This window comes from Euleptes europaea, chromosome 16 (assembly GCF_029931775.1).
Source record: "Euleptes europaea isolate rEulEur1 chromosome 16, rEulEur1.hap1, whole genome shotgun sequence".
Classification (NCBI taxonomy): Eukaryota; Metazoa; Chordata; class Lepidosauria; order Squamata; family Sphaerodactylidae; genus Euleptes; species Euleptes europaea.
Window position 1 is genome coordinate 8,458,707 of NC_079327.1, and position 26,752 is coordinate 8,485,458.

Here is a 26,752-nt window from a genome sequence, read left to right on the forward strand (position 1 = left end):
CTAGCACAATTAGCCCGGATGCTGGCGCAGGCACTTGTGCACCTCCTGAGCTCTTTTGGCCCCAGAGCTCAGGAATGGGCTGTAATTGGGCTCCACAAACTGTGTAGGCTTTGTAGTGTACTATTATTTTCCCCGAGTCAGCTATAAAGTCCAATCCCACCTCAATATCACCTGTCAGACTAAGAAATTTCTTAGACTAATCCAACCTTGTTCTAATTGCACTAATAAAAGGAAAACAATGATTTAATTATAATTTTATTTCGGTATGTTTTGTTATCAACAGGAATTCAAACTGGAACTGGGACTTCTGAAGAGCATGAAAGATTTCTAAACATATTTTCCCCCTGCAGGAATGAGCAGAATACTTCTAAGGCAAGGTTTTTCTCAGACAAAATTTCTTCTAAGAATTTAGTGTGAACATAAATAAGCCAGTCTACAGAATTATATAGTGATAATTCGTACGGTAGACCTATATAACACCCAAATCCAAACTGAATTTTGCAGGTTGTACCACCTGCCACCTTTGATGTTACACTGCTGAACATTAAACACTTTCAATTTGTAAGTTATAGTTTATTTGATTTATATCCTGCCCTTTTCTAACAATGTTATACTGAATATCCTCATGTGTTGCTCATCCTTGGGACTGTTAATGTCTGATTCGGTTTCCAGGGAAAAAAAGAAATGCTTTCGTTTTCAATTTCTTTTCTAAGATGCCAAATATGAAGATACATCTTATCTGGGGATAAGAAATTTGCTACTCTAATACAGGTTGTATTTGCATTTTGTTTAAATCAAACATAGATAGCAATCCTACACAAGTCTACTTAGAATCCTATATGGGTGTGTAAAGTGTCGTAAAGTCGCAGCTGACTTAGGGTGACCCAGAGGTGGTTTGCCACTGCCTTCATCTGCAGAGTTTTCCTTGGTGGTCTCCCATCGAAGTACCTACCCTGCTCAGCTTCCGAGATCTGATGAGATCAGATATATCATTCCACATCTCACTTAGAATCCTGCTCAAGACTATTCAGTGGGGCTTATTCCTGGCAAAGTGTTCTTTGGATGACACTGTAAGGTACTTATACTTTAGAGGTCATGTGTGTGAGTTAAGAGCTGTCAAGTCCCTTCCCACTCATGGCGACCCTATAAATCAATGTCCTCCAAAACAGCCTATCCTTAACAGCCTTGCTCAGGTCTTGCAAACTGAGTGCCATGGCTTCCTTTATAGAGTCAATCCATCTCTTGTTGGGTCTTCCTCTTTTCCTGCTGCCATCAACTTTTCCTAGCATGATTGTGTTTTCCAGTGACTCTTGTCTTCTCATAATGTGGCCAAAGTACAACAGCCTCAGTTTAGTAATTTTAGCTTCTAGGGTCAGTTCAGGTTTGATTTGATCTAAAACCCACTGATTTGTTTTTTGGGTGATCCAGGGTATCCGTAACACTACTCCAACACCACATTTCAAAGGAATTTACTTTCTTCCTATCAGCTTAGATGTCATACCGATGCTAAACAGTACAATTTTATACATTAACTATGTTATGCATAACACAATTTATGTTCTTAAATAAATAAGTAGCTTTAACTATAATATATTTAATTTTTCCCATTGGGGAAGTCCCCCCCCCTCATTGGCTTCAAACTTTTTAGAAAACTTTCTAGAAGCATAGAAAATTTTCCTACAGAAAGAACTGATAGAATTCCAAATTAGGAACATCTACTGTATTTCCTTCCAGGCTCTTTTTGGATGCATAACTTAACGTGTGCATCAGAATTCTAAATGCAGCTTAATCTGAATTTTAATGCACCTTTTCAGTGACTTGAACATAGAGACAAAGAGAACTATTATAATAACCAGTGCAAAAAATAAATAAAAGAGAATAGCAAAAATAAGAGAGAGAGAACAATCTGCTCCACAAGATCCAATAAATCAAAGTGAAATTCAAACCACAGCTAGAGATGCTGAAAGACCAGCATGGAAATACATTATCAGATCAGGCAAGAAGAAGAAGAAGAAGATGACGACGATGACGACGACGACTTATGGTGACCCCTTATGGGGTTTTCAAGACAAGAGATTAACAGAGGTGGTTTACTAGTGCCTTCCTCTGTATAGCAACCTAGGTATACCTTGGTGGTCTCCCATCCAAATACTAACCAGGGATGACCCTGCTTAGCTTCCAAGATTTGGCGAGATTGGGCTATACCATGCTGCCTTCCCTCCCTCATCCATGGATACTTATCGATACACAACAGACACCCTGTGAGGTAGGTGAGGCTGAGAGAGAATGACTTGCCCAAGGTCACCCAGCTGGCTTTATGTGCAGGAGTGGGGAAACAAATCCAGTTCACCAGATTAGCCTCCGCCACTCATGTGGAGGAGGGGGGAATCACACCCGGCTCTCCATATCAGAGTCCACCACTCCAAACCACCGCTCTTAACCACTACACCACGCTGGTGGAAACAGTACATGGAAATATGTAGAAGAGATGAATGAATGACATCTCTTCAAAGAAACATCTTTTGATGAAGAACCTGTCATTTAAAAAAGTGAAATAAAAGCTGCACTGAAAGCAACTGGGAGAAACAAATCACCACGAGTAGATGGGATGTCAATACAGCTATTTCAGGCTACAAAAACGGAGTACATCAAAATCTTGACAGGAATATGCCAACAAATACTTATTTATTTGAAACTTTTTATGGTGCTTTCTCACCCAATCATGTTCCCTACAGCAGCACATAGAAAATGTTAAAGAATTGGAACAATTAACAGTGTTAAAGCAACATGAAACTTTTAAAATGATTCAATAAAAACATATAATCGACATCCAAACGAGGGAGGAGGGTCAATAACCATTACTGGGGTATGCCAAATGAAACAGAAAAGTCTTCACCTCCTGGTGGAAGACAGCGATAGAGGGTGACAGACAAACCTCCCTGGGGAACTGATCTCTATTGGCCGGAGATCAGTTTGAATAGCAGGAGACGGGTTGTGGCTCAGTGGTAGAGCATCCGCTTGGCATGCAGAAGGTCCCAGGTTCAATCCCCGGCATTTCCAGTTAAAGGGACTAGGCAAGTAGGTGACCTCAACCTGAGACCCTGGAGAGCCGCTGCCGGTCTAAGTAGACAATACTGACTTTGATGGACCAAGGGTCTGATTCGGTATAAGGCAGCTTCATGTGTTCATGTGTTCATGCACTTTGTGTACATGGTTCCTCTTTCACCTCCTGGACTGTGTGAAAATTACAGCACAGTTATGAAGAAAAGTCCACTTAGTTCAATAGGACTCACTCTCATAGAAGTGGGTACAGTCAAGACTGTAGCCTCAATTACCCCCCCCCCGCGCTCTGTATGATAGAAAAAGAGACTAACCGTGCATTCCTGAGAATTGTAGCCGATTCCCCTTAGGAGGAGGCGTGACCTCGCCACCAGCGTAAGTGCATCTAATCACGGCCTAAGACACACTTATGCTGGCGCCGAGGGCAGTTCTGTTGGCACCTGAGTGCCGCAGAGTTGTGCGCCGCTCCTCCGCCTGTGCAATCTTCTCATGGCGCAGATAATGGCAGAGACTTGTGGCACTGGTGTGGGGGGGGGGGGCGTTCCCGGGTGTTCCCAGGGTGGGCCAAGGGGAGGAACTGCTTGTAGGTGGCTTCCTGTCCCCTTTCACCCCAATACACCGGCACATAGAACAGCGTTGCTGCGTCTGCTTTTTAGCAGGCACAGCCTCGCTGTTCTCTATGGGGCAAAAGGCCCCATTTAACAACAACAACAAAAAAGCCGCAAAAGGGCTTTTTTTTATCGGCGTAGGTGGAACAGTTTTAGGAGGCTGCTCGACTGCGCCTTCTCCCCCACGCCGATTCTCAGGAATGCACTGTAATATTGTTAACACACACAAATATTGTCCTAATGTTTTCTTTAATCTCACTTGTTTAGAACATCATAAAGAAGAATGATGTTCCGAGTCCTTAATTGGATTCTTTGCTATCACCAAGATAAAGTGATATTCCATAAAAGCACACAGATGCAATTTGGTTTGTAATTACAGTTGCCAGATTCCCTGCTGGGGGTGGGAGATCTCAGCCAGGCAGCAGGAAAAAATTCCTGGGTGAAAAGGGAGGCCAAGATTGGCATCCCCAGCATGATAATGTCATGTCCGGCATGACCTGGAGGTGATTGCATTGCTCCAGGTAATACTCTAGTATTTGCCCCAAACTTGATTGCTAGAGTATTGCATCCTACACAATGATGTCACTTCTGGGTCACACCAGAAGTGATGTTATTGGCCAGGGACGCTGATCTCCTCCCCATCAAAAGCGGAAATCCTTGCCTCCCCCATCTTCTTCCAGGCCGTGTCTGGCAACCCTATTTGTAATACTTCCTTCTATCAGCTATCTTAAAGTATGGTATAGGTAGTCCCCTATGCAAGCACTGGGTCATTCCTGGCCCATGGGGGTGACTTCACATCCCGATGTTTACTAGGCAGATTATGTTTACAGGGTGGTTTGCCATCGCCTTCCCTGGTCATCTAAACTTTGCCCCCAGCAAGCTGGGTACTCATTTTACCGACCTTGGAAGGTTGAAAGGCTGAGTCAACTTTGAGCTGGCTACCTAAAACCGACTTCTATCAGGATTGAACTCAGGCCATGAGCTGAGCTTGGACTGTAGTACTGCAGCGTACCACTCTGCGCCACGGAATTATATAATTATGGAATTATATAATATTAAGGGAAACCCCCATGTCAACAGTAAAATGTGTAGGAGGAGTGATACTGGTTCTGCTGTCTCAGCTTCCATTTCGGGAGGATGTTGTAATTTTCACCCTGGGGCTCTGAAGGCACGATCCCTTATGTGTATGGGGTTGTATCCTTGTAAGGTCACATGCAAAAGCTACAGTCAGTGCATGGAAATTGGGGATGGGAAGCAGGCACAATTTTAAAATTCTTCTAGCCTATTTTAGAGTATATGCACTCTCCAGAAGCTGCCCAAGGTGGCTAACATAAAATTAAACAAAGAAACATACCATTTATAATTAAAAAGTCAAGAATTAAAATGGCCCAGCAAACAAGGACAGCAGCAACAAACTCAGTATTTTAAAACAGCAACAAGTAAAACCAGAAGTACAAAGTTAGCATACAAACAAACACCATAAAAATAGTACAAACAGAGCGAGGAGGGGTGGGGGAATTCATTTAAAACCTGGGTAAACAAAAAGTAAAATCTAGTAATGAAGATAATGGGTGGGCATTTCATAGAGCAGGGACATACAGTATTAGCCAAAGCTGAAAAAAGTGTAACAGAGGAGACCCGAGTCTCCAGCCAAAGGCCAGGATCTAGAAGAAGAGTTGGTTTTTATATGCCAACTTTCTCTACCATTTAAGGAAGAATCGAACAGGGTTACAATCATCTTCCCTTCCCCTCCCCAGAACAGACACTCTGTGAGGTGGGTGGGGCTGAGAGAACTCTCAGAGAGCTGTGACTAGCCCAAGGTCACCCAGCTGGCTTCAAGTGGATGAGTGGGGAAACCAACCCGGCTCACCAGATTAGCAACCTCTGCTCATGTGGAGGAGTGGGGAATCAAACCCAGTTCTCCAGATTAGAGTCCACCTCTCCAAACCACTGCTCTTAACCACTACACTACGCTGGCTCTCTAGCAGCACCTACAAGCTACAAATCTTCTCTTTCAGGAGAAGCGCCACCACATCACCAGCCTTTGAGCAGCTTTAGCATTCATCAACAGCACCTCACTCTCCACAGACCCCCTCTGATTCAGTTGTTAGGGAGAAACCGAGCGGAATAACATCTGCATATTGGTAACGTCTCATCCCAAACCTCTGGACAATCATTCCCAGAAATTTCATGTAGATGTTAAAAGCACAGGTGACAAGATCAACCTGCGTGGGACTCTATACCATACAGGCCCCGGAGTTAAGCAGCAGTGCCCCATCAACACCTAGAGCCCTTTCACCCATGCCGAATAATGCACTTTCAATCCACTTTCATAGAATCATAGAGTTGGAAGGTACCACAAGGGTCATCTAGTCCAACCCCATGCACAATGCAGGAAATTCACAACTACCTCCCCACCACCCCCAGGGACCCCTACTCCATGCCCAGATAATTTTTATCTTTCTTTAAACCATTTCCCCTCCTACTCACTTGCCATTTAATGATGCCACACCGACAGTGCTTCTGGCAATGGACATACTGGCTACAAATGTCCACTGATGACTTTGGGGGTCCCACCTCTCGACTGTGTTCAAATAGCTCCAGCCATCGTGGCCTCCCACGGCGTAAATTGGCCCTTCAAGTACAGTAACTCCTGAAATGGGAGAGAGGCAGAAAAAGAACAATACAACCAACAATTGAAAAACTGTGTAAATTCAAATGGGCAGAGTGGATTCAGACATGGTAGTGTGTTCCTGTTTCGTGTTGTGTGGGGCCGCAGAAGGATTACAGTCTAGACCAGGTAAGGGGCCATGGCTTAGTGGTAGAGCATCTGCTTGGCAAGCAGAACGTCCCAGTTCAATTCCTGGCATCTCCAGTTTAAAGGATGAGGTAGAAGGTGGTGTGAAAGACCTCTGCCTGAGACCCTGGAGAGCCGCTGCCGGTCTGAGTAGACAAATCTGACCTTGATGGGCCATTGGTCTGATTCAGTATAAAGCAGCTTCATATGATATGAGGGGCTGTGGCTCAGTGGTAGAGCCTCTGCTTGGCATGTAGAAGGTCCCAGGTTCAATCCTCGGCATCCCCAGTTAAAGGGTGCCTAGACCCTGGAGAGCCGCTGCCGGTCTGAGTAGACAATACTGACTTTGATGGACCAAGGGTCTGATTCAGTATAAGGCACCTTCATGTGTTCATGGGCGTGAGGGACAGACAGACAGACAATTATTTGTGGAGGGGCTGTGGCTCAGTGGCAGAGCATCTGCTTAGCTTGCAGAAGGTCCCAGGTTCAATCCCCGGCATCTCCAGTAAAAGGGACTAGGCAAGTAGGTGATGTGAAAGACCTCTGCCTGAGACCCTGGAGAGTCCTGCCAGTCTGAGTAGACAATACTGACGATGATGGACCAAGGGTTCGATTCAGTATAAGGCAGCTTCATGTGTTCATAAAGAATGACAGGACAGTTCACAAATGTCAGCAACCCTTGCAGGGTCACTCAACAAAGTGATGCCAGCGCCACGTTGAGCCCACAGATCACACAGATGGTTCCTCCATGCCATTGTGGCCATGTATAGCAGTGAAGCTTGCTGAGTGAACTCGATCCAGTCACTCTCTCTCAGACTCAACTACATCATATAGTTGCAGTGGCAGGAAAATTAGGAAGGAATACACAGCCCTGACTCATCAAGGGGAGGAGATTTTTAAAAGCCAGTCTCTGGCCTTCCAAAATTAGAAACATCATGATCCAATACTGCTTGTGAACACTGAAGAATGCAAAGTGGTGCAAAAAGTCAAAGTATTTATACTCTTCTGTACACTATATGAATTATTGTATATTGATTAAAAATGTAAAGGTAGTCCCCTGTGCAAGCACTGGGTCATTCCTGACCCATGGGGTGACGTCACATCCTGACGTTTACTAGGCAGATTACGTTTACAGGTTGGTTTGCCATTGCCTTCCCCAGTCATCTACACTTTACCCCCAGCAAGCTGGGTACTCATTTCACCGACCTCAGAAAGATGGAAGGCTGAGTCAAGCTTGAGCCGACTACCTGCAACTGACTCCCATCGGGATCGAAGTCAGGTCATGAGCAGAGCCTTTGACTGCAGTATTGCAGCTTACCACTCTGCACCATGGGGCTCATGTATATTGATCACTATGTAGTTAAAAAAACAAAAAAACACCTCTGGTACCTATTTTTAGGATGGGTCATTTACATTCAGGGTCATCTACTTTTATGTATAACCTTCACTTTTTGGGGAGGGGGGTTGTCTTACATTCAAGGTCATCATCCTTTCAAGTAAATATGGTATCTTATTTTCAGCTAGCTCGAATGTGGATATTCCAGGCTAGCTTGATCTCATCAGATCCCAGAATCTAAGCAGGATTAACTGGCAAGTCTTTGGATTGGAGACCACCAAGGAATACCAGGGTTGTGACATGGAGGCAGGCAATGGCAAATCACCTCTGAATGTTTCTTGCCTTGAAACTGCTGCAGGGCCGTCATAAGACAAATGCGACTCGACAAGGGTCATTTTTGCATGGGAATTTTACCTGAGGTTCGTTGCTCACTGGACCCAAACCTTCCTGTTGGGAGTCTATGCACCAGCAGTCTCCAAGCTCAAATCAGGAAGTATCTGAATTCCCGCTCCTTGAAATGCTGCTTTGTAATTGGCTTTAGTGAGAGAAAAGTTCCCACCCCCAAGCCCAATAAAATACATTTTAAGAACATAAAACAAAAAAATGGAGCAATCTGAAAATAAGGGGGGGAGAAATCCAAGCCTGTTTTAAAAAGCCTTTCTTCTGCTCAGAAAAAGTTCTGAGGAAGCAGTAAGTCTTTGAATCCCCGCCTCTAGTCATGCTGCTTTGTAATTGGCTGTGATCTAAACCAAGCTTGTGTGTCCCGCACTTTGCCTCATGCATGGGGATTTCACCCAGGCTGAGCTCAGGGGAGAGGGAAGAATCAGGTTAACAGAGGAACGGGAAGTCCTGGGATTTGTGAGGGCTGGCAGTGAGGTCATCTCTAATGGAGGGAAAACTCATGTGTGACTCCAAGGAACAACCAAGACCGACGGGGGCTGAACGTGAGTGAAAGCACCCATGCATAAACGACCATGATCTTCACTGATCTTAAAGTCAACATTTTGTAACCTTAATGGCACTTTTGACTTTAAATATCCCTTAAACCCAGTTCCTTGAGATTGCTGGAGATGGATTTTCTGACACAGAACAGTAGCACAAAAGGCAAACTATTTCAAAGATAGCTCAGGCTTCAAGTCTTCCTTTTCTCCATGAACTTTTCGGTTCATTTGTTTTAATAGCTAGAACTCAATTTATTTTTAAGTAGCCTGTATTGAAATGTCAGACTGACATTCCTATTAGCACACAGAAGCACTTCTGTTCTAAGTCCAAAGGTGGAAAATTCTATATAAATTGTATTTTTCTAGTAGGTGGGACAGTATCTTGGGATAAGGCAACATTAGCTGCCTTGACAACTGCTATTTGACAGGATGTCTCAACTCTTAGTTATACGTATAAGATTTTTGCAGAGAATGCATACTTGAGACCTGCTGGAAATTCTGAGCATTCCTGAGGAGGGTGGGGTGGGGATGGGACTTCAATGCCATAGAGGAGGAGGAGGAGGAGGAGGAGAAGAAGAAGAGTTGGTTTTTATATGCCGACTTTCTCTACCACTTAAGGGAGACTCAAACTGGCTTACAATCACATTCCCTTCCCCTCCCCACAATAGACACCCTGTGAGGTGGGTGAGGCTGAGAGAGCTCTTAATAGAACTGTAACTTGCCCAAGGTCACCCAGCTGGCTTCGTGTGTAGGGGTGAAGAAACAAATCCAGTTCACCAGATTAGCCTCCACTGCTCATGTGGAGGAGTGGGGAATCAAACCCGGTTCTCCAGATAAGAGTCCACCAGGGACCACCAGGGCTATCTAGTCCAATCCCTTGCACAATGCAGGAAATTCACAACTACCTACCCCCAGTGACCCCTACTCCATGCCCAAAAGATAGGGGGGGGACCCTCCAGGATCCCTGGCCAATCTGGCCTGGAGGAAAATTGCTTCCTCACCCCAAAGTGGTGGTCAGTATTACCCTGGGCATGTAAGAAAGGGCCACGAGAGCCAAACACTGACACAACCCTTCTTGCTTTCCCTCTCATGATCTGCCTAAGTTCACAGAACTTGTTCTGCAAAGCTTAAAAAAACAAACAAACAAACAAAAACTTTCCACCAGCACAACAAACAAATCAGCTTTTTTACTCATGGGATGACTCAAACAAATCACTCAACAGGAAAGCACATTTTGACCTCGGAGCATTGTTTTGATCCGCCATATTCTCAGCAAAGCAAATGCTGGATTCTCAGTAGAATTAGACGTTGGGGGGGGGGATTTTTATACTCTTAGAAACCCCGAGGCCACAACACTGAAATAATAAACAGCAAACAAAAGCATCGCAGCAAGGGAATGCAAGGTCTGAAACCAACCATGTTAAATTTCTATTGTGAAAACAAACAAACAAACCCTTGAACAGTGTTTTGTTCTTTGGAACATTTGGAACATGGCCACTGTAATGGCAGGAGAAAAAGGCCATAAGAAAAGTTAGTGGGATCCTCCAGCATGGTACAGTGGTTAAGAGCGGATGTTTGGAGCAGTGGACTCTAATCTGGAGAACCAGGTTTGACTCCTCACTCCTCCACATGAGTGGTGGACACTAATCTGGTGAACTGGGTTGGTTTCCCCACTCCTCCACATGAAGCCAGCTGGGTGACCTTGGGCTGGTCACAGCTCTCTTAGAGTTCTCTCAACCCCACCTACCTCACAGAGTGTCTGTTGTGGGGAGGGGAAGAGAAGGTGACTGTAAACCAGTTTGATTCTTCCTTAAGTGGTAGAGAAAGTCGGCATATAAAAAAAACTCTTCTTCTCCATTGGGTAAGTGAAAAAGTGGCTACTGAGTTAAGTGAAAATGACAGAATCCCACCACAGGGCTTCTGATGTGTTTTTAAAAAATCACTACATCCAATTACAAAGCAGTATTTGCATGGGGGAGGGAGTCACAAGAGTGCCTTTTTTCACTAGTGATTGCTGGAACACACTTGTGATAAAAAAAGGGGGCTGTATAACAACACGACATTGGGTAAGTGAAAAAGGGGCTACTGGGTTAAGTGAAAATGAGAGAATCCCACGTGTTTCAAAAAAATCAGTACAGCCAATTACAAAGCAGTATTTGCAGGGGGGAGGGAGTTGCAGTCTATCACTAGATAGCAGTCTATCACTAGAGCACATGTGTGATCAAAAAAAGGGCTGCGTAACAACAACCACAATTGGTGACCACTCCCATTGGGTCAGAAGCACCACATTTTTGCTGGCCACATGCATAAATTTACTCCGAGTAGTCTCAAGCATTCTGAGAATTTATTTGGGGGAGGGAAAGCCACTGTGCAGAGTGATTTGAGAGGGCAAAAGCAAATACTGTGCATCGAGAAAGCGGCATACCCAGCAAAAACAACCCGTGAATAAAAGGGCAACAACTCTTTGCCACCGTGATGTAGTGGGTTGGAGCGGTGGAGTCTGATCACAGGAGTGGCGGAGGATAATCTGGTGAACTGGATTTGTTTCCCCACTCCTACACATGAAGCCAGCTGGGTGACCTTCGGCAAGTCACAGTTCTCTTAGAGCTGTCTCAGCCCCACCTACCTCACAGTGTGTCTGTTGTGGGGAGGGGAAGGGAAGGTGATTGTAAGCCGGTTTGAATCTGCCTTAAGTGGTAGAGAAAGTCGCCATATAAAAACTCTTCTTCTTCTTCTCCTGTATGAAACCCCCAATCCTTTCAGAGTCTTGCAACCATTTTTCAGGCCCATTTCAGTTTCCCTAACCTAAATGTAGTCATTACACAGGAACACAAAGGTGGAGTGGCTCGTGGCAAACAAATCAATTTTGTTTCTTTCAGTGCTAGCAGTGTTTGGGACACTTTGAAAGTAAGCAAATTATGCAACACCTAGTTTTTGCTGTAGTTGTTTAAAGAGACATGGCCACTTCTGATGGAAGGTGAACATCTGATGGGAAAGGAGAGAGAGAAACTCTCAGGCAGTCTCTTATTTAGCCATCTATATGCTCTTGAACCAAGACTGGCCAGGAATACCTGCCTTCTTTCAATCACTATGCTTTTTTCTCTCATTCCAGTTTGGATTGTAGAGCAAGCAAACTAGGATAGTTTTCTCCAGAGGAACTGGTCCCTGTAGTCTGGAGATGAGCTATAATTTCGGGGGATCCCAGGTCCCAACTGGAGGTTGGCATCCTTCATTCCGATCTACCGCTTGAAAGTGATTGGCTGAGGCTCCTAGAGGGTGGACCTTAACTGTCAATCACATCTGAGGAGCCAGAGGTTTGCTAACACAGCATATGGGGTAGAGCAAGAAGCTTAGGTCCAGTCAAAACTGTGTTCTTTTCCGTTTACAGATCTGAATAATGATTATCAGCCAAATCATTTTAATTTCCTGGAATCTTTTGCTGTCCCCCTTCTCTGCTCCTCCGCCAGCGTGGTGTAGTGGTTAAGAGCGGTGGACTCTAATCTGGAGAACTGGGTTTGATTCCCCACTCCTCCACATGAAGTCTGCTGGGTGACCTTGGGCTAGTCACAGTTCTCTCTGAACTCTCTCAGCTCCACCTATTTCACAAGGTGTTTGTTGAGGGGAGGGGAAGGGAAGATGATTGTAAACTAGTGCTCTGAGACTCCTTAAGGTAGAGAAAAGCAGGGTATAAAAGCCAACTCTTCTTCTTCCTGCTTCCTGGATCAACTATGCCGATGGTCGATACCAAAGCTTCTTAAACTGTGGGTTGCAACCCCAAATGGGGTAGCTTAACTGAATGTCGGGGTCATGAAAAATTTGGCAACAGTAAAAGGTTTGTATATCTATTTTATATACCTATATACCCAGGGTCACGTAAAAATTTCTTGGGTGAAAAGGGGTTGTGAGAGCAACAAGTTTAAGAAGCCCTGATCTATACCAGGGTTGTCGAACTCATTTATTACGAGGGTCGGATATGGCATAAATGTCACTTTGTCAGGCCGGGCCATGACTCGCCAGCCCAGATTGGGACTGGAGGGGGTGCTGACTCAACTGGCTCTCAGGCCAGATAAGAGCTGTCAAGGGGCCAGATCTGGCCCGCAGGCCTTATGTTTGACACCCCTGGTCTCTATATTTGGCTGTCTCTATAAGCAGTGTCAAAACTGCACCTACTCGCAGAGACGTTTCTTAACAATCAAGCGTCGCAAACACACAATTTCCTTTTAACCCAGCGGACAGTCCATAAAGATGTAACGAAATGCACCACCCTTCTCTTCAAATTAAGACAGCGGTAGTATCATTACACTTCGGCAATATGCATGACAGGTGATTACTAGGATAAAGTGTGTAGGTGTTGTGGAGCTATTCAAGCGTATGCAGGTGGCGGGAGACCACTTATAAGAGTAAATGGGTACATGTTGTGTGGCTCATTAAATACTGTACACTTTCAAACCTGCTCTTGAATCAACTACATGACAAGCAGACAGTATGTTATGTGTACACCGTGCATGGAAGCTTTCAACAAGAAATTGACTTGCATGAAGAGGGGACTTGTCAAGCACCTGGAAGGTGACAGTATTGGGCTGGTGGACTGTGTTCAGATTGGGGAAATCCAAACTCCAACCCAAATAGGTTCAGACGATGGTAGGGTTGCCAGGTCCCTTTTTGCCACCGGTGGGAGGTTTTGGGGGAAGAACCTGAGGAGGGCGGGGGTTTTGGGAGGGGAGGGACTTCAATGCCATAAAGTCCAATTGTCAAAGCAGCCATTTTCTCCAAGGTAACTGATCTCTATGGCTGGAGATCAGTTGTAATAGTGGGAGATCTCCAGTTAGTACCTGGAGGTTGGCAACCCTACTGGTGGACTGTGTTCAGATTGGGGGTGGTGGTGGTCAGGGAAATCCAAACCCCAACCCAAATAGTTTCAGAATATGGGCTGAATGCAAATATGAAATTCAGAGAATGTCTGGAAAATGATAAATTCTGCATGAAAAGAAAAAACAGTTGCAGCAAATGGGAGAGGTGGTGCTTGGTCTACAGGGCAACAGAAAGCTCTCTCCAAAATAGCTAGGGTTGCCAGGTCCCTCTTTGCAACTAGTGGGGCGGAGCCTGATGAGGGTGGGGTTTGGAGAGGGGAGAGACTTCAATAGGGTGCAAACCTCCAGGTAGTAGCTGGAGATCTCCTGCTATTACAACTGATCTCCAGCTGATAGAGATCAGTTCCCCTGGAGAAAATGGCTGCTTTGGCAATTGGACTCTATGGCATTGAAGTCCCTCCCCTTCCCAAACCCCACCCTCATCAGGCTTCATCCCAAAAACTTCCATAGGGTTTTCAAGGCAAGAGATGTTCAGTTTCCATGGCAGAGTCGGGGATTTGAACTTGGGTTTCCCAGATTCTAGTCCGACACTTTAACCACTACACCACGCTGGCTCTCAGAGTTCTTTATGGTTTCTCTTAAAACAAAGGTTGACCATTCTTTTCACTGTAAAAATAAACCCTAATAATTTTAGACGAACGCAGCAAGAATGCTTCAAGATGAAATATACACAACAGTATCTGTCTTTGTTTGCCAACTTCTCACTCACTTAAAACTTCTGTGATTCATACCTGATTGTGTTATCGATCTACCTATCTATAGATAAAATTTAACCCCAAAGTGCAACATAAAATGAGAGAGCAAATGGGATTCAACTATGTTTTATGACTAGCGAAAGGTTAAAATTACCGCAATATGTCTTGCGGTCAGTCTTTGCTCTTGTTCACAGTCTGTACTTGTTGAGTCAGCATAATAAGCTAAGGTAATATCCACCGTTCTGTTAGAGAAACATTGTTGAATTCTCAAGAAATTGCTGATAAGGACATAAATGATCAGTCATAGTGATTTAATCCACTGCAAACATTGGCAGACCTGTTGTTAAACTGCTTCAGACTGTGATTAACGGAATAAGAAAAAAGGAATAAAACTATTGCTAACAAGGATTAGGGGCTTGATTTAAAATGCAATCCAAATTCTCCCGCAGAGCCTGAAAAGATTATTAAAGGTATCTACTACCAATTAATTGAAATGGACTTTTAAAAGGAAGAATGTTTGGGCACAGAAAATTGCATTGCGTCGAGTTTTGTTTTGTTTTGTTTTATTTTGAATGTGTATCCTGCCCTCTGTCCTGGCCGAAGCCGGGATCAGGGCAGCTAACATCAGTTTAAAATATCATAAAACACAATACAATAAAACATTCACATTTCGATTCAGCATTCATTTAAACTCAGCAATTCTAATCTAAAAATCAAGTGGCGCTCAATTTTGGCACTAGGGTTGCCAGGTCCCTCTTTGCCACCGGTGGGAGGGTTTTGGGGCAGAGCCTGAGGAGGGAGGGGTTTGGGGAGGGGAGGGACTTCAATGCCATAGAGACCAAAGGCCAAAGCAGCCATTTTCTCCAGGGGAACTGATCTCTATTGGCTGGAGATCAGTTGTAATAGCAGGAGATCTCCAGCTAGTACCTGGAGGTTGGCAACCCTATTTAGCACACAGGACCAAGCTGATCTGGAGAGAGCAGTCAGGGTCCCCTCTTTGAATGATATAGTAAAACATAAGTTGGAAATGGGGAAAAGGTAGGGAGGCCAGCTCTGATAGGCCTGGTGGAACATCTCGGTCTTACAGGCCCTGTGGATCCTGCAGGGCCCTGGTCTCATCAGAGAGGGCGTTCCACCAGGCCGGGGTAGGGTTGCCAACCTCCAGGTACCATCTGGAGATCTCCTGATATTACAACTGATCTCCAGCCGGCAGAAGTCAGTTCACCTGGAGAAAATGGCCGTGTTGGCCCCTTCGAGGTCTCTGGTAAATATTCCCTCTCCCACTACTGGCTCTGAATTGTGTTCTTCATTTAGGTAACCATTCGGAGGCCTGTAAATGTTTGCCAGGCCAAAAAGCCACGGAGCACAAAAAAAGCAAAAGTGGGGAGTATAATTTTTCCACTGTGCGACAGTTAACAGAATTGGCTGTCTGCTCCAGCTTCCTGTGGAAGTCAGCAAGACAGAAGAAAATTCCCAACAAATCAAGGGTATAGCACAGACCCCAAGACTCCCCTGATGGGAAGGCAAGTCAGAGAGAAGGAAGAATGGACTATAAAATCTAGAGACTCCTGACATTGGGGAGAGAACATCCCTTGAAGATCTTCTTTCCTGACCGGTCAGCATCAAGACCCAGCTTAGCCAGGCAATGGGTGAGTACGCTTGTGTGCGTTTTAGGGCATATTTTAATGAAGCTGCTGCTTTGTCTTTGACGCACACTGGAGTTTTGTCTTCTCTTTAGTGCTTGAGGCTCGAAATGAATCCGGTGCAAAATCGGTTGGGATCTCAGGAGCGGGAGCCTGACCATCTCTCCCACGATCCCTGACGTTCTTAGAATGTATTCCAAACACCACCTGCGGCTGTTTTTCAGAGAACATAAAAGCTTCAACAGGAGGGAGGCAGGATTCTGGTCGGCTAGCACTGTGGTATGCTGCTTACTCTGGAACTTCCCAACTTTACCATAATGCAAAAAGCAAGAAAACTTAGTTACAGGAAGAACCCATTTTATGGAGGCGAAAGAGCTTTCAATTGTAAAGCAGGGAGCAATTTTCACTGGTTTGGCAAGGAGACAATGAACAAATGCTATCCAAAGTCTTGTCATGGGGGGAAAAAAAGAATGTTTAAACCATTAACATAATGCTTTGTTATTTAATTATTTTCTTTGTGGATTGACCTTTTCTGTCTGTCTGTCTTTCTGTCTAGGGTTGCCAACCTCCAGGTACTTCAATACCTGGAGGGACTTCAATGCCATAGAGTACAATGGCCAAAGTGGCCATTTTCTCCAGGTGAACTGATCTCTATCTGCTGGAGATCAGTTGTAATAGCGGGAGATCTCCACCTAGTACCTGGAGGTTCAACCCAAACAATATTACTCCTAGTTGTTTTGAAATAGTTCAATACAATATTTCAAAACAACTAGGAGTAATATTGTTTGGGTTGAACCTCCAGGTACTAGGTGGAGATCTCCCGCTATTACAACTGATCTCCAGCAGATAGAGATCAGTTCACCTGGAGAAAATGGCCACTTTGGCCATTGTACTCTATGGCATTGAAGTCCCTCCCCTCCCCAAACCCCGCCCTCCTCAGGCTCCACCCCTAAAACCTCCCGCCAGTTGCCAAGAGGGACCTGGCAACCCTATGTCTGTCTGCCGATATAGATATAGATATGTCGCAGTTGATGCTTTGCAATTATTTTGTAGAAGAACAAAGTTCTAATGGGGGGGGGGACCACTAACCTTACCATGCAATCCTAAGGAGAGTTACTCCAGTCAAAGCCCATTCATTGCAATGAGCTTAGATGGGAGTAACTCTGCAGAGGATTGCTCTGTAAGCCTCTCATTATCACGCTGATCATCCTAAGGGTATCCTGTAATTGCATCCTTAATCACAGTAACATTTCATACCTGAGAGACAGCACAGTGGGGCTTCTTGTGTAGTAGTCAGTACATGGCATCCTTGGTTCAGCACAAAAATTTGAAGGCAGTCACATTTCATAGCAGACGGCAGCTTTTGCAAATGGCCATCGGCAGGAAAGGGATTAAGCAGGCAGTATTACCCTACACCCGTGTTGGCGAACCTATGGCACGGGTGCCACTTCCGGCACGGGTAGCCCTTTCTGCCGGCACGCACGGTTCCTCCAAGCCGCTGGCCTTTCCGGCTCTGCCCCACCCCGGATGGGGGAGGCTGTAGCCCAGGGGTGGGGAACCTCCGACATCATTGGCGGTGGCCCCCGGACTCTCCCACAGAAGCTGCCGCCATTGCGGCCGCTGGAGCGTGCGTGGCCAGCCAGGCGGGTGGGAGAGCGGGGAACAGAAGCCGAGCGCTCACACTCGGCATGGCCGGCGGCTTCTCCGGCGCCCTCTGGGCCTGTGCGGGTGGAGGGGCATGGCTGGTTGGTGGGTGCGAAGGAGGCACCCTCTGCCCCACCCTGCTCGCCTCTCACAAGCCTGCCGCTGCGCCCCACCGAGTGGCAAATCCAAGGCAAAACCTCCCATGCATAAATGGCCTCTTTCTTTTTCTGTCTCCCTCTGTCCTTTTCTTTCTCTCCCTTGCTCCATTTCTTTCTCCCTTTCTCTCTCTTTTTCTTTCTTTCTCTCCCTCCCTTCCTTCCCTTTCCCCCTCCCTTCCCTTCTTTCCTTCCTTCCTTCCTTCTTTCCCTCCAGCGGCTTCTCCGGCACCCTCTGGGTCTGTGCGGGCGGAGGGGCGTGCAGTCCTATTCCACCTTTGAAGTGCCCACAAGCTATCCTCCAAACACCTTTCCATTTGTCTTGATATGTAGAGAGAAAACACTAAGGAACTAGTTGCCAATCTCCAGGTACTAGCTGGAGATCTGCTATTACAGGTGATCTCCAACCAATAGAGATCAGTTCCCCTGGAAAAAATTGCCACTTTGGCAATTGGACTCTATGGCACTGAAGTCCTTCCCTAAACCCCGCCCTTCTCAGGCGCCACCCCAAAAACCTCCCACTCATGGCGAAGAGGAACTTGGCAACCCTAGCCTCTCCCTCTGGGCCCCCTCTGGGGGTGGTATTCAGGTTAAATTGCCGCATTGGCACTCGGCGATAAATAAGTAGGTTTTTGGTTGCAGTTTGGGCACTCGATCTCTAAAAGGTTCGCCATCACTGCCCTACACCCTCCAGTTCTGCTCTTGAGGCCTGCTTCCTGTCCCAGACCCCTGGACATAGGATGAAGGTGGTTCACAGACATTCAATCTTGATAAGTGTTACAGAGATGCTTGTGGCCTCAGACCGGGAGTTTGCAAGAGCATCTGCTTGGCATGCAGAAGGTCCCAGGTTCAATCCCCAGCATATCCAGCTAAGGATAGGCAAGTAGGTGATGTGAAAGACCTCTGCCTGAGACCCTGGGAGAATCTCTGCCAGTCTGAATAGACAATGCTGACTTTGAGGGACCAAGGCTCTGATTCAGTATAAGGCAGCTTCATGTGTCCATGTGTTCAAAAGGTGGAGGGCAATCTGGGGAGGAGGCAAGGCTAGGGTTGCCAGGTCCCTCTTCGCCACTGGTGGGAGGTTTTGGGGGAAGAGCCTGAGGAGGGCACAGTTTGGGAAGGGGAGGGACTTCAATGCCACAGAGTCCAATTGCCAAAGCAGCCATTTTCTCCAGGTGAACTGATCTCTATCAGCTGGAGATTAGTTGCAATAGAAGGAGCTCTTCAGCTAGTACCTGGAGGTTGGCAACCCTGTTCTGGTGCCATTCCTGCCTGTCCATTGTTCTGCACAGCAAATTGTTCCTGAGGCTTCCACTGAGCTGCACCTACCTTTTCTCATGATGTTGAAACCCACTGTGTTCAATTCTGCATTACGTCTTAATTTGGAAATGAAACGTCTTACCTAAACCATGCCTATGGGTTGACATCGGCGGCAAGACAGTCCACGCCTTTGTCTTTGGGTTGTAACACTCCACAGTGTTTAATGTCTTTAAGCCATCCCGGCCTCCAATAACAAAGAGTTTGTCATCAATTACAGCCACGCCAAACTGCAACCTTCTGCCATTCATCACTCCGGCTTGGATCCATATATTTGTCCTGAGATCGTACTTCTCGATGGTGGTAGCACCTGCTGAGAAATATCAATAATGTAATTAGTGAGATTGTTTTTATAAGGTGTTAGTGATCCCAACCGAAGTCTGTTTCAGGTAGCCGGCTCAAGGTTGACTCAGCCTTCCATCTTTCCGAGGTCGGTAAAATGAGCTCCCAGCTTGCTGGGGGTAAAGTGTAGACATCTGGGGAAGACAATGGCAAATCACCTTGTAAATGCATTCTGCCTAGTAAATGTCGGGATGTGATGTCACCCCATGGGTCAGGAATGACCCAGTGCTTGCACAGGGGACTACCTTTACCTTTTTTAAACATAAAACTTGGTTTGTTATACTTTGTATCTCGTTCGCTTACAGTGTGAGAAACAATGTGATCTACAACTCTATTATGGCAATCTTTTCCAGAAGTAGATTGTTTGAAAAATTAATCACAATCATTTGTCAAAGCTGAAGGTTTATAACAGATAGATAGATAGATAGATAGATAGATAGATAGATAGATAGATAGATAGATAGATAGATAGATAGATAGATAGAAAGATAGATAGAAAGATAGATAGAAAGGGAGAGGGAGAGGGAGAGGGAGAGGGAGAGGGAGAGGGAGAGGGAGAGGGAGAGGGAGAGGGAGAGGGAGAGGGAGAGGAGTCATAGGGCGAAAACGCATGGTCGCTTTATCCTCCTTTAATCCCTGTTTTAGCCAGGATCGAATGCACATTAGGCGAAACGCATGCGTTCGATCCAGGCTGAATCCTGCCTGAAACAGGGATTAAAGGAGGACAAAGCGACAGTGCGTTTTCGCCCTCAATTTGAATTCTATTTGTATCCTGGAGTAATGTAACAATAATACTATAGATGCCCAACTGGATATATTAAATTCCCTTCTAATTTTCTGAGCTGCAAGAAATATGCTCTAATTTCTAGATTGAATTATTTTAAGGTGTTTTTTTAAAAAACAATCCTTAATTCAAAACTGAAACTGACATAAATGACTTAATTCACTAATTAGAAAGAATTATACTACACTGTTTCATGCAGGTTTTTAATTGGTATTGCACAAATGGTTGGAAACTGTTTCATAATGCTTTGTGGAGAGTTTGCTTACTTGCACAGAAGTAACTGTTTGCCTTCTATGCTACAAAAGAATTGCCCGTAGCGATTGTAAAGTGGATGTAAACCTAGGAACCACAGTTTCGTGTTAGAAATGACATGGAGATGGGGTAACACCATTTGTGCTTCAAAAATAAGAGATCATTCCTGTGCCGGGGGTGGTGGTGAATGGGCTTCGGAGGCGACCAGCCCCTACACCGGCATCCGGTGTACAGCCACTTGTGGTGCAGCAGCGTGGCCCATGGACGCTGGCTCGGCCTCCCACCATCATCCTGCTGGTGCAAGTGCTTGCATCAGCATCATGGGAAGCATTCCCAGGGCTTTCCGGGGGTGGGGCTGCTGGTAGGCTTCCTCCTAACCCCTTCCAGCCCGGGAACGCCCCCCTCCGAATCAGTGTTGCTGTGCCAGGTTTTTCCTGGCACAGCCTCGCTGTTCTCTATGGGTAGGGTTGTCAGGTCCCCTCTCTCTTCTGGCAGAAGGTTTTTGGGCCGGAGGTGAGGTAAAGATTGTGTGCGCGCACAGCCACGCCGCCGCTCTCGCGTCACTTCCAGTTTACACCCGGAAATGCCACATCGCAAGGGGCCTTTTACCACTCAACTACACATCCGCCCCCCTGGGTGACCTTGGACCAGTCACAGTTCTCTCTGAACTCTCTCAGCCCACGCAGAGGCAGACCATGGCAAACCACCTCCGTACCTCTCTTGCCTTGAAAACCCTACGGGGTCACCTTAAGTCAGCTGTGACTTGACGACACACACACGCACACACACTATGGTTAACTTTGCTGACAGATGGCCATCTAACCTTAAAAACCTCCAGGGAAGGAGCGCTTACCACCTCCCAAAGAAGCCTGTTCCACTGAGGAACCACCTTAACTGTTAACCCTATTCATACATGGTGATATTGGGCACAATAACAAAATGGAACCTCCATGTTTGAGGCAGTAATCTTCTGAATATCATTGCTGGGAAGTAATGACAGGGGATTGGTTTGGCCTTCATACCCTATTTGTAAGTTTTCTGGTTGGCCACTGCGTGAAACGGGAAGCTGGACTAGATACACCATTGGCGTTATTTAGGATGGATGCTGTTGTAGCCTTATATACCAGTGATCCCCAACATGAAATCAGGTTCTTTTTTAAAAAAAGATTACAGTATATTGACTCTGGAATTCATAATACAAAACAATTCAATTGCAACTTCAATCAGGTGTGCCGCTTTGGTAGACTTGGTATGCACATGAGGGAAAGCTGACATGTGAAGATTAAACTCAGAAGGTAAGGATGCCTCTGCAAACAAGAGGAAGAAGAAAGCATGCCCTTTCCGCGGCTAGGCGTTCTGCTCTTCCGCCGAAGGAATCCTCCTTGATCCCTGTGTCAATAACACCGTTCAATCGCATTTGTCCTACCTCAATAGAGTCCCTTTCATTTTGAGACAGGCTGTTGCAGATCAGTAGGCCAAGGTCATCTGTTTGCACCTACTCAAGGCAAGATCTCTAAATCTTCAACAAATCGGTCAAAGGTATATGTCAGGTGCGATTTTGGCAAGAGCAGAAAGAGCTTGGGGGGAAAATGATTTACCAAGCATGTAGCTGCGAACTTCAATTTCTTATTCTGCTGGCATTCTTGATCGTTTCAGAGGGTGAGACTCAACAGCAGGGCAGAGATTCACCCCAAAGGCATTTCTATATTGGATATGTAGGATGCTAGCCTTCTGAATCTTCTCGCTGTGCCATAATTAAAACTCAACTCAACTTTCCAGTTCTGTGCGCATCCATCAAACTCCGAAAGAGATTATCGAATGTAGGTCTTCTACTGCTCCACATTTATACAATGAAAAAAGTAAGCCTGTCTTACACATTTACAAATTGCCCGCCTTTGCATGGGCTGTCAGAGTTCTGAGAGAACTGTGACTGGCCCAAGGTCACTCAGCAGACTTCATGTGGAAGAGTGGTGAATCGAACCTGACACTCCAGATTAGAGTCCGCCGCTCTTAACCACTAAACCACACTGCCTCTCTCTGTGTGTCTCTGTCTCTCTCTCTGTGTGTGTGTGTCTCTCTCTCTCTCTCTCACACACACACACACACATATATATATATTCAATTTTCTGCAAACGTTGTTTTGGTTTACAGCTTAACTAAATTCTAATTTGTGCACCGAAGAACTGTAATGTTGAAGTCGATATTTCTGCAGATTTAGGACAATTTGTAAAAGAAACAAGAAAAAAAAGAACCCTTTCACTGTGAGATCTACTGAACGGTGTTTGAAGCGGAAGACCAAAATCATGTTCCTTTTCATTTGTGACATGTCAGTTTTCCTTAGTGATTATCTAATGGGGGGGGGAGGGTCAAGGGAAGAACATACCTACTCCCTTTACCATCTGCCAGTGAATAGAATTCACTTTATGTGAATTCAACTGCCTGCTGTAGTCATTCAACATGGATGACATCTCCTCTAGAAAGATCTGCTTAAACCACATGCTGAATCTACGAAGGCCCTTTCTAATGTCAATTTTATGCCTCTTATTCAGCCCTTCTGTTTGCATATGTTCCCTGCCCATTTCTCTTGAGCACCTATTGCTTCATCTGGTGAATTCATAACCTCCATGACCCATAGGGTTGCCAGGTCCCTCTTCGCCACCGCTGGGAGGTTTTTGGGGCAGAACCTGAGGAGAGCGGGGTGAGGGGAGAGAATGGACTGCAATGCCATAGAGTCCAATTGCCAAAGCAGCCATTTTTCTCCAGGTGAACTGATCTCTATCGGCTGGAGATCAGTTGCCATGGCAGGAGATCTCCTGCCACCACCTGGAGGTTGGCAACCCTAGTGACCCAGTGCCAAATGGCTTTTGATGTTGCATCACGCTGAGACTTCCAGCAGAGCACCCCCATGTGCACAAGGTGAAATTAATTAGCTTTTCTTTAGATCTGCGAACTAGCATGAAGAATTGCTTGCTGTGATAGGCTTTGATAGCAAAAATAATAATAATAACCTGGAGATTACATGAAGTTATAAAGTCCTAATTAGGCTTTCTTTCACGTTCTGGATAAAACGATCCTCTGGAGACCAGTTGGTTAAAATCCACATGGTGCTAATGCAGTGTCTCTTGCATCAGAGGTTCTCTTACTGAATATTAGTTAAAGGTCTCATTGATTCTAGAGAATAGGCCTGGTGTATGGCAAGATAGAAGAGAATCCAAAAAGAGACTCGAGATCTTCTGAGAACAATGGCAAAATGAAAATGTTCCATGGGGGGGACGGACTACTTTGCTTCATTAAAACATGGATGTTCAATGTCCAGCTACATGTTTTGCTCCAGTAGTGATGGCGACACATCACAAAGGGTTGGATCCAGCCAGCTTTCTCATAGAATTCACCTCCTTAACTAAGGTTGCCAGGTCCCTCTTCGCCATTGGCAGGAGGTTTTTGGGGCGGAGCCTGAAGAGGGCAGGGTTTAGGGAGAGGAGGGACTTCAATGCCATAGATTCCAATTGCCAAAGCGGCCATTTTCTCCAGAGGATAAGCCGGTGGCTGGAGGCGGCACCACTCCACCACCTTCAAGGGAGGATTCATGCTCCCCCCACCGAAGCCAAAATGCTGCCCTCACCCTCGAGCCCCATGGACCCACTCCATAGTTTTCCACCGGTCGTGTACAGTGGCCATTTTCTCCAGGTGAACGGATCTCTGTCGCCTTGACATCATTTGTAATAGCGGGAGATCTCCAGCCGCCACCTGGAGGTTGGCAACTCTAGGTATCAGGCAACTGATAGTTGGAGGAGCTGCCAAAGACAAAGCCCCAAATGTTAAACGTAATGCTGCCGCCGCAACTTTCCTATGAATGTCATCTGTTTCCCAAATGAGAGAGACCTGGCCTCTAAGCTGCAATTTTCAGCGAAAGCTTACGCGTGAGCTACTCTGATCCAGGTTCTTCAGAAGTGTCCCACTCATCATCCTCTGGAGTTCAAGGCTCAGGTGCAAGGCATTTCATTTCTCTCCGGCCTTGCAATTCAGAGCTCTGCCAAATTTTCAACTATGATACAGACACGAGATTACATAGGTGACTATATAACTCATGGGAGAATCCATCACAAGATGACAGGACAGGTTCATGTCAGGGTCTGACGAGAGAGTAAAGAACCAGCCAGTGTGGTGTAGCTAAATTGGAGTCCAGGAGTACCTCGGAGGCCAACAAGATTTTTGGGGTATAAGCTTTCGAGAGTCAAAGCTTCCTTCGTCAGATACCAGAGTAAGGTGTAGTGGTTAACGTGCCAATCTAGGATCTGGGAGAACCAAGTTCAGCTCCCTACTCTACCATAGAATCTTGCTGCGTGACCTTGGGCCAGTCACACACTCTCAACCTAACCTTCCTCACGGCATCGTTATGAGGGTAAAATGGAGAAGGAGTAGGTTCTTCTTCTTTTTTCTTTCTTCCTTTTCAAAATTGATCGTGTCAAGACTGGCAAAGAGCAGGCCTTTAGATTGCTGAGTCAGTGCTTGCTAGGATTGCCAGAAGGGTTGCCAGGTCCCTCTGCCACCAGCAAGAGTGTTTGGGGGCAGAGCCTGAGGAGGGTGGGGTTTGGGGAGGGGCTTCAATGCCATAGAGTCCAATTGCCGAACTGTCCATTTTCTCCTGGGGAACTGATCTTTATCAGATGGAGGTCAATTCTAATAGCAGGATATCTCCAGCTAGTACCTGGAGGTTGGCAACCCTAGGTAAATGTCTAAGAAAGCTGGTGATGACTACAATGATGAATGCACTCTTTAAATGTATTTTTTTTAATGCCCAAGCTTATTTCTGCTATCTTAGTGACAGGTTGAGAATTTGGTGATCTCTCCAAATAATGTGAAGAATCACCAGCAAAGAGATCACAAAACAGACATTCTAACGCCCAGTACTCTGCTAGAAAAGGAAGCTTCTACATCCACTACCTAATAAAAAGTTAAATCAATCATCCAATCAATAATCAGCTGATGACTAATGGCCCTCATGTCTGAAAGACAAAACAGAAGCTTAGAGGGGGGAAAATGAATGAGTCTTTCAGAGATTAAAGTGCATTAAAAATTAAGCATGATTCATTATGCATGTGGATGTTAAACTGCACATGTTTTACACACATTATTAAAGCAGGTGAGATGTAGTCTTTATTTTATTTATTTAATTCACCACCGTTCTCCCCAATGGGGACCCAAAGCGGCTTACATCATTCTTCTAGGCATGGATGGGGGTGTCAGCGAGGGCGTCCATCTGACAGGGGGTCACTGGGGGTATGTGGGGGAGGTAGTTATGAATTTCCTGCATTGTGCAGGGGGTTGGACTAGATGACCCTGGTGGTCCATTCGAACTCTATGATTCTATGATTCTCTGTATCTTTATCCTCACAGTAACCCTGTGAGTAGGGTTATGCATATCGATAAACCTGAACGGAAATTAAATCTGAAATTAGCCGTTTCGGTAATATTCAGGTTTTAGTTTTACCAAATACCAAAACCTGGGAATAGCTGATTGCTGAATCAGCTGAATAGATATTCCACTTTTTTCGGCTTTCCTCAGGCTTTTCCCTATGGGAATTTTTTTAATGAGCTCTGGGGGAGACATTTTTGGAGTTAGCATTCCTAAATTTTCCGGGTAGCTTCAAGGGACTCTCCTTGCATGAACCCCAAATTTTGGTGAAAATTGGGTCAGGGGGTCCAATGTTATGGGGTCCGGAAAGGGTCGACCCCCTCCTCCATAGAGAACCATTGTAAACTTTACCATACTTCTATATGGAGGTAGAGGGGGCGACCCCTTCCGGACCCCATAAAATCAGACCCCCTGTCCCAAACTTTACCAAAATTTGGGGTTCATGCAAGGAGAGTCCCTTGAAGCTATGCTGTGAGTTTGATGACTCTACCTTGAAAAATGCCCCCCCCCCCGAGACAATTTTAAAAGTACTCACTTTTCACAGTTTGTAATAGCCGCCTGCTTCCTCATCCAAGAATCGTGGGAAAACTCAGTTTCCCTTGCCCCACCTACCTCACAGGGTGTCTGTTGTGGGGAGCGGAAGGGAAGGTGATTATAAGCCAGTTTGAGACTACTTAAAAGTAGAGAAAAGCGGGGTATAAAAAAACAACTCTTCTTCTTCTTGACCTGGGACCCACATATTTGAAGGACCGTCTCCTTCCATATTTCCCTGTGCGCCACCTATGGTCATCAGGCAGCCATCATTTGGCTATCTCACTGCTTAGGGTGGCCTGTCTGGCATCGACCAGAGCCCGGGCCCTTGCCATCATGGCTCCAGCTCTGCAGAATGGG

General features: G+C 45.7%; 1 protein-coding gene across 1 annotated transcript in view; it reads right to left on the reverse strand.

Moving 5' to 3' along the window:
- Positions 1 to 26,752, reverse strand: part of KLHL1 (kelch like family member 1) — a 136,576-nt gene that overhangs the window by 21,354 nt on the left and 88,470 nt on the right. Inside the window, exons 7-8 of the mRNA XM_056861830.1 lie at positions 19,153 to 19,377; positions 6,159 to 6,321 (exon numbers count right to left, since the gene is read on the reverse strand). Coding sequence (XP_056717808.1) covers positions 6,159 to 6,321; positions 19,153 to 19,377 — 388 coding nt within the window. The remainder of the gene's footprint in view (positions 1 to 6,158; positions 6,322 to 19,152; positions 19,378 to 26,752) is intronic.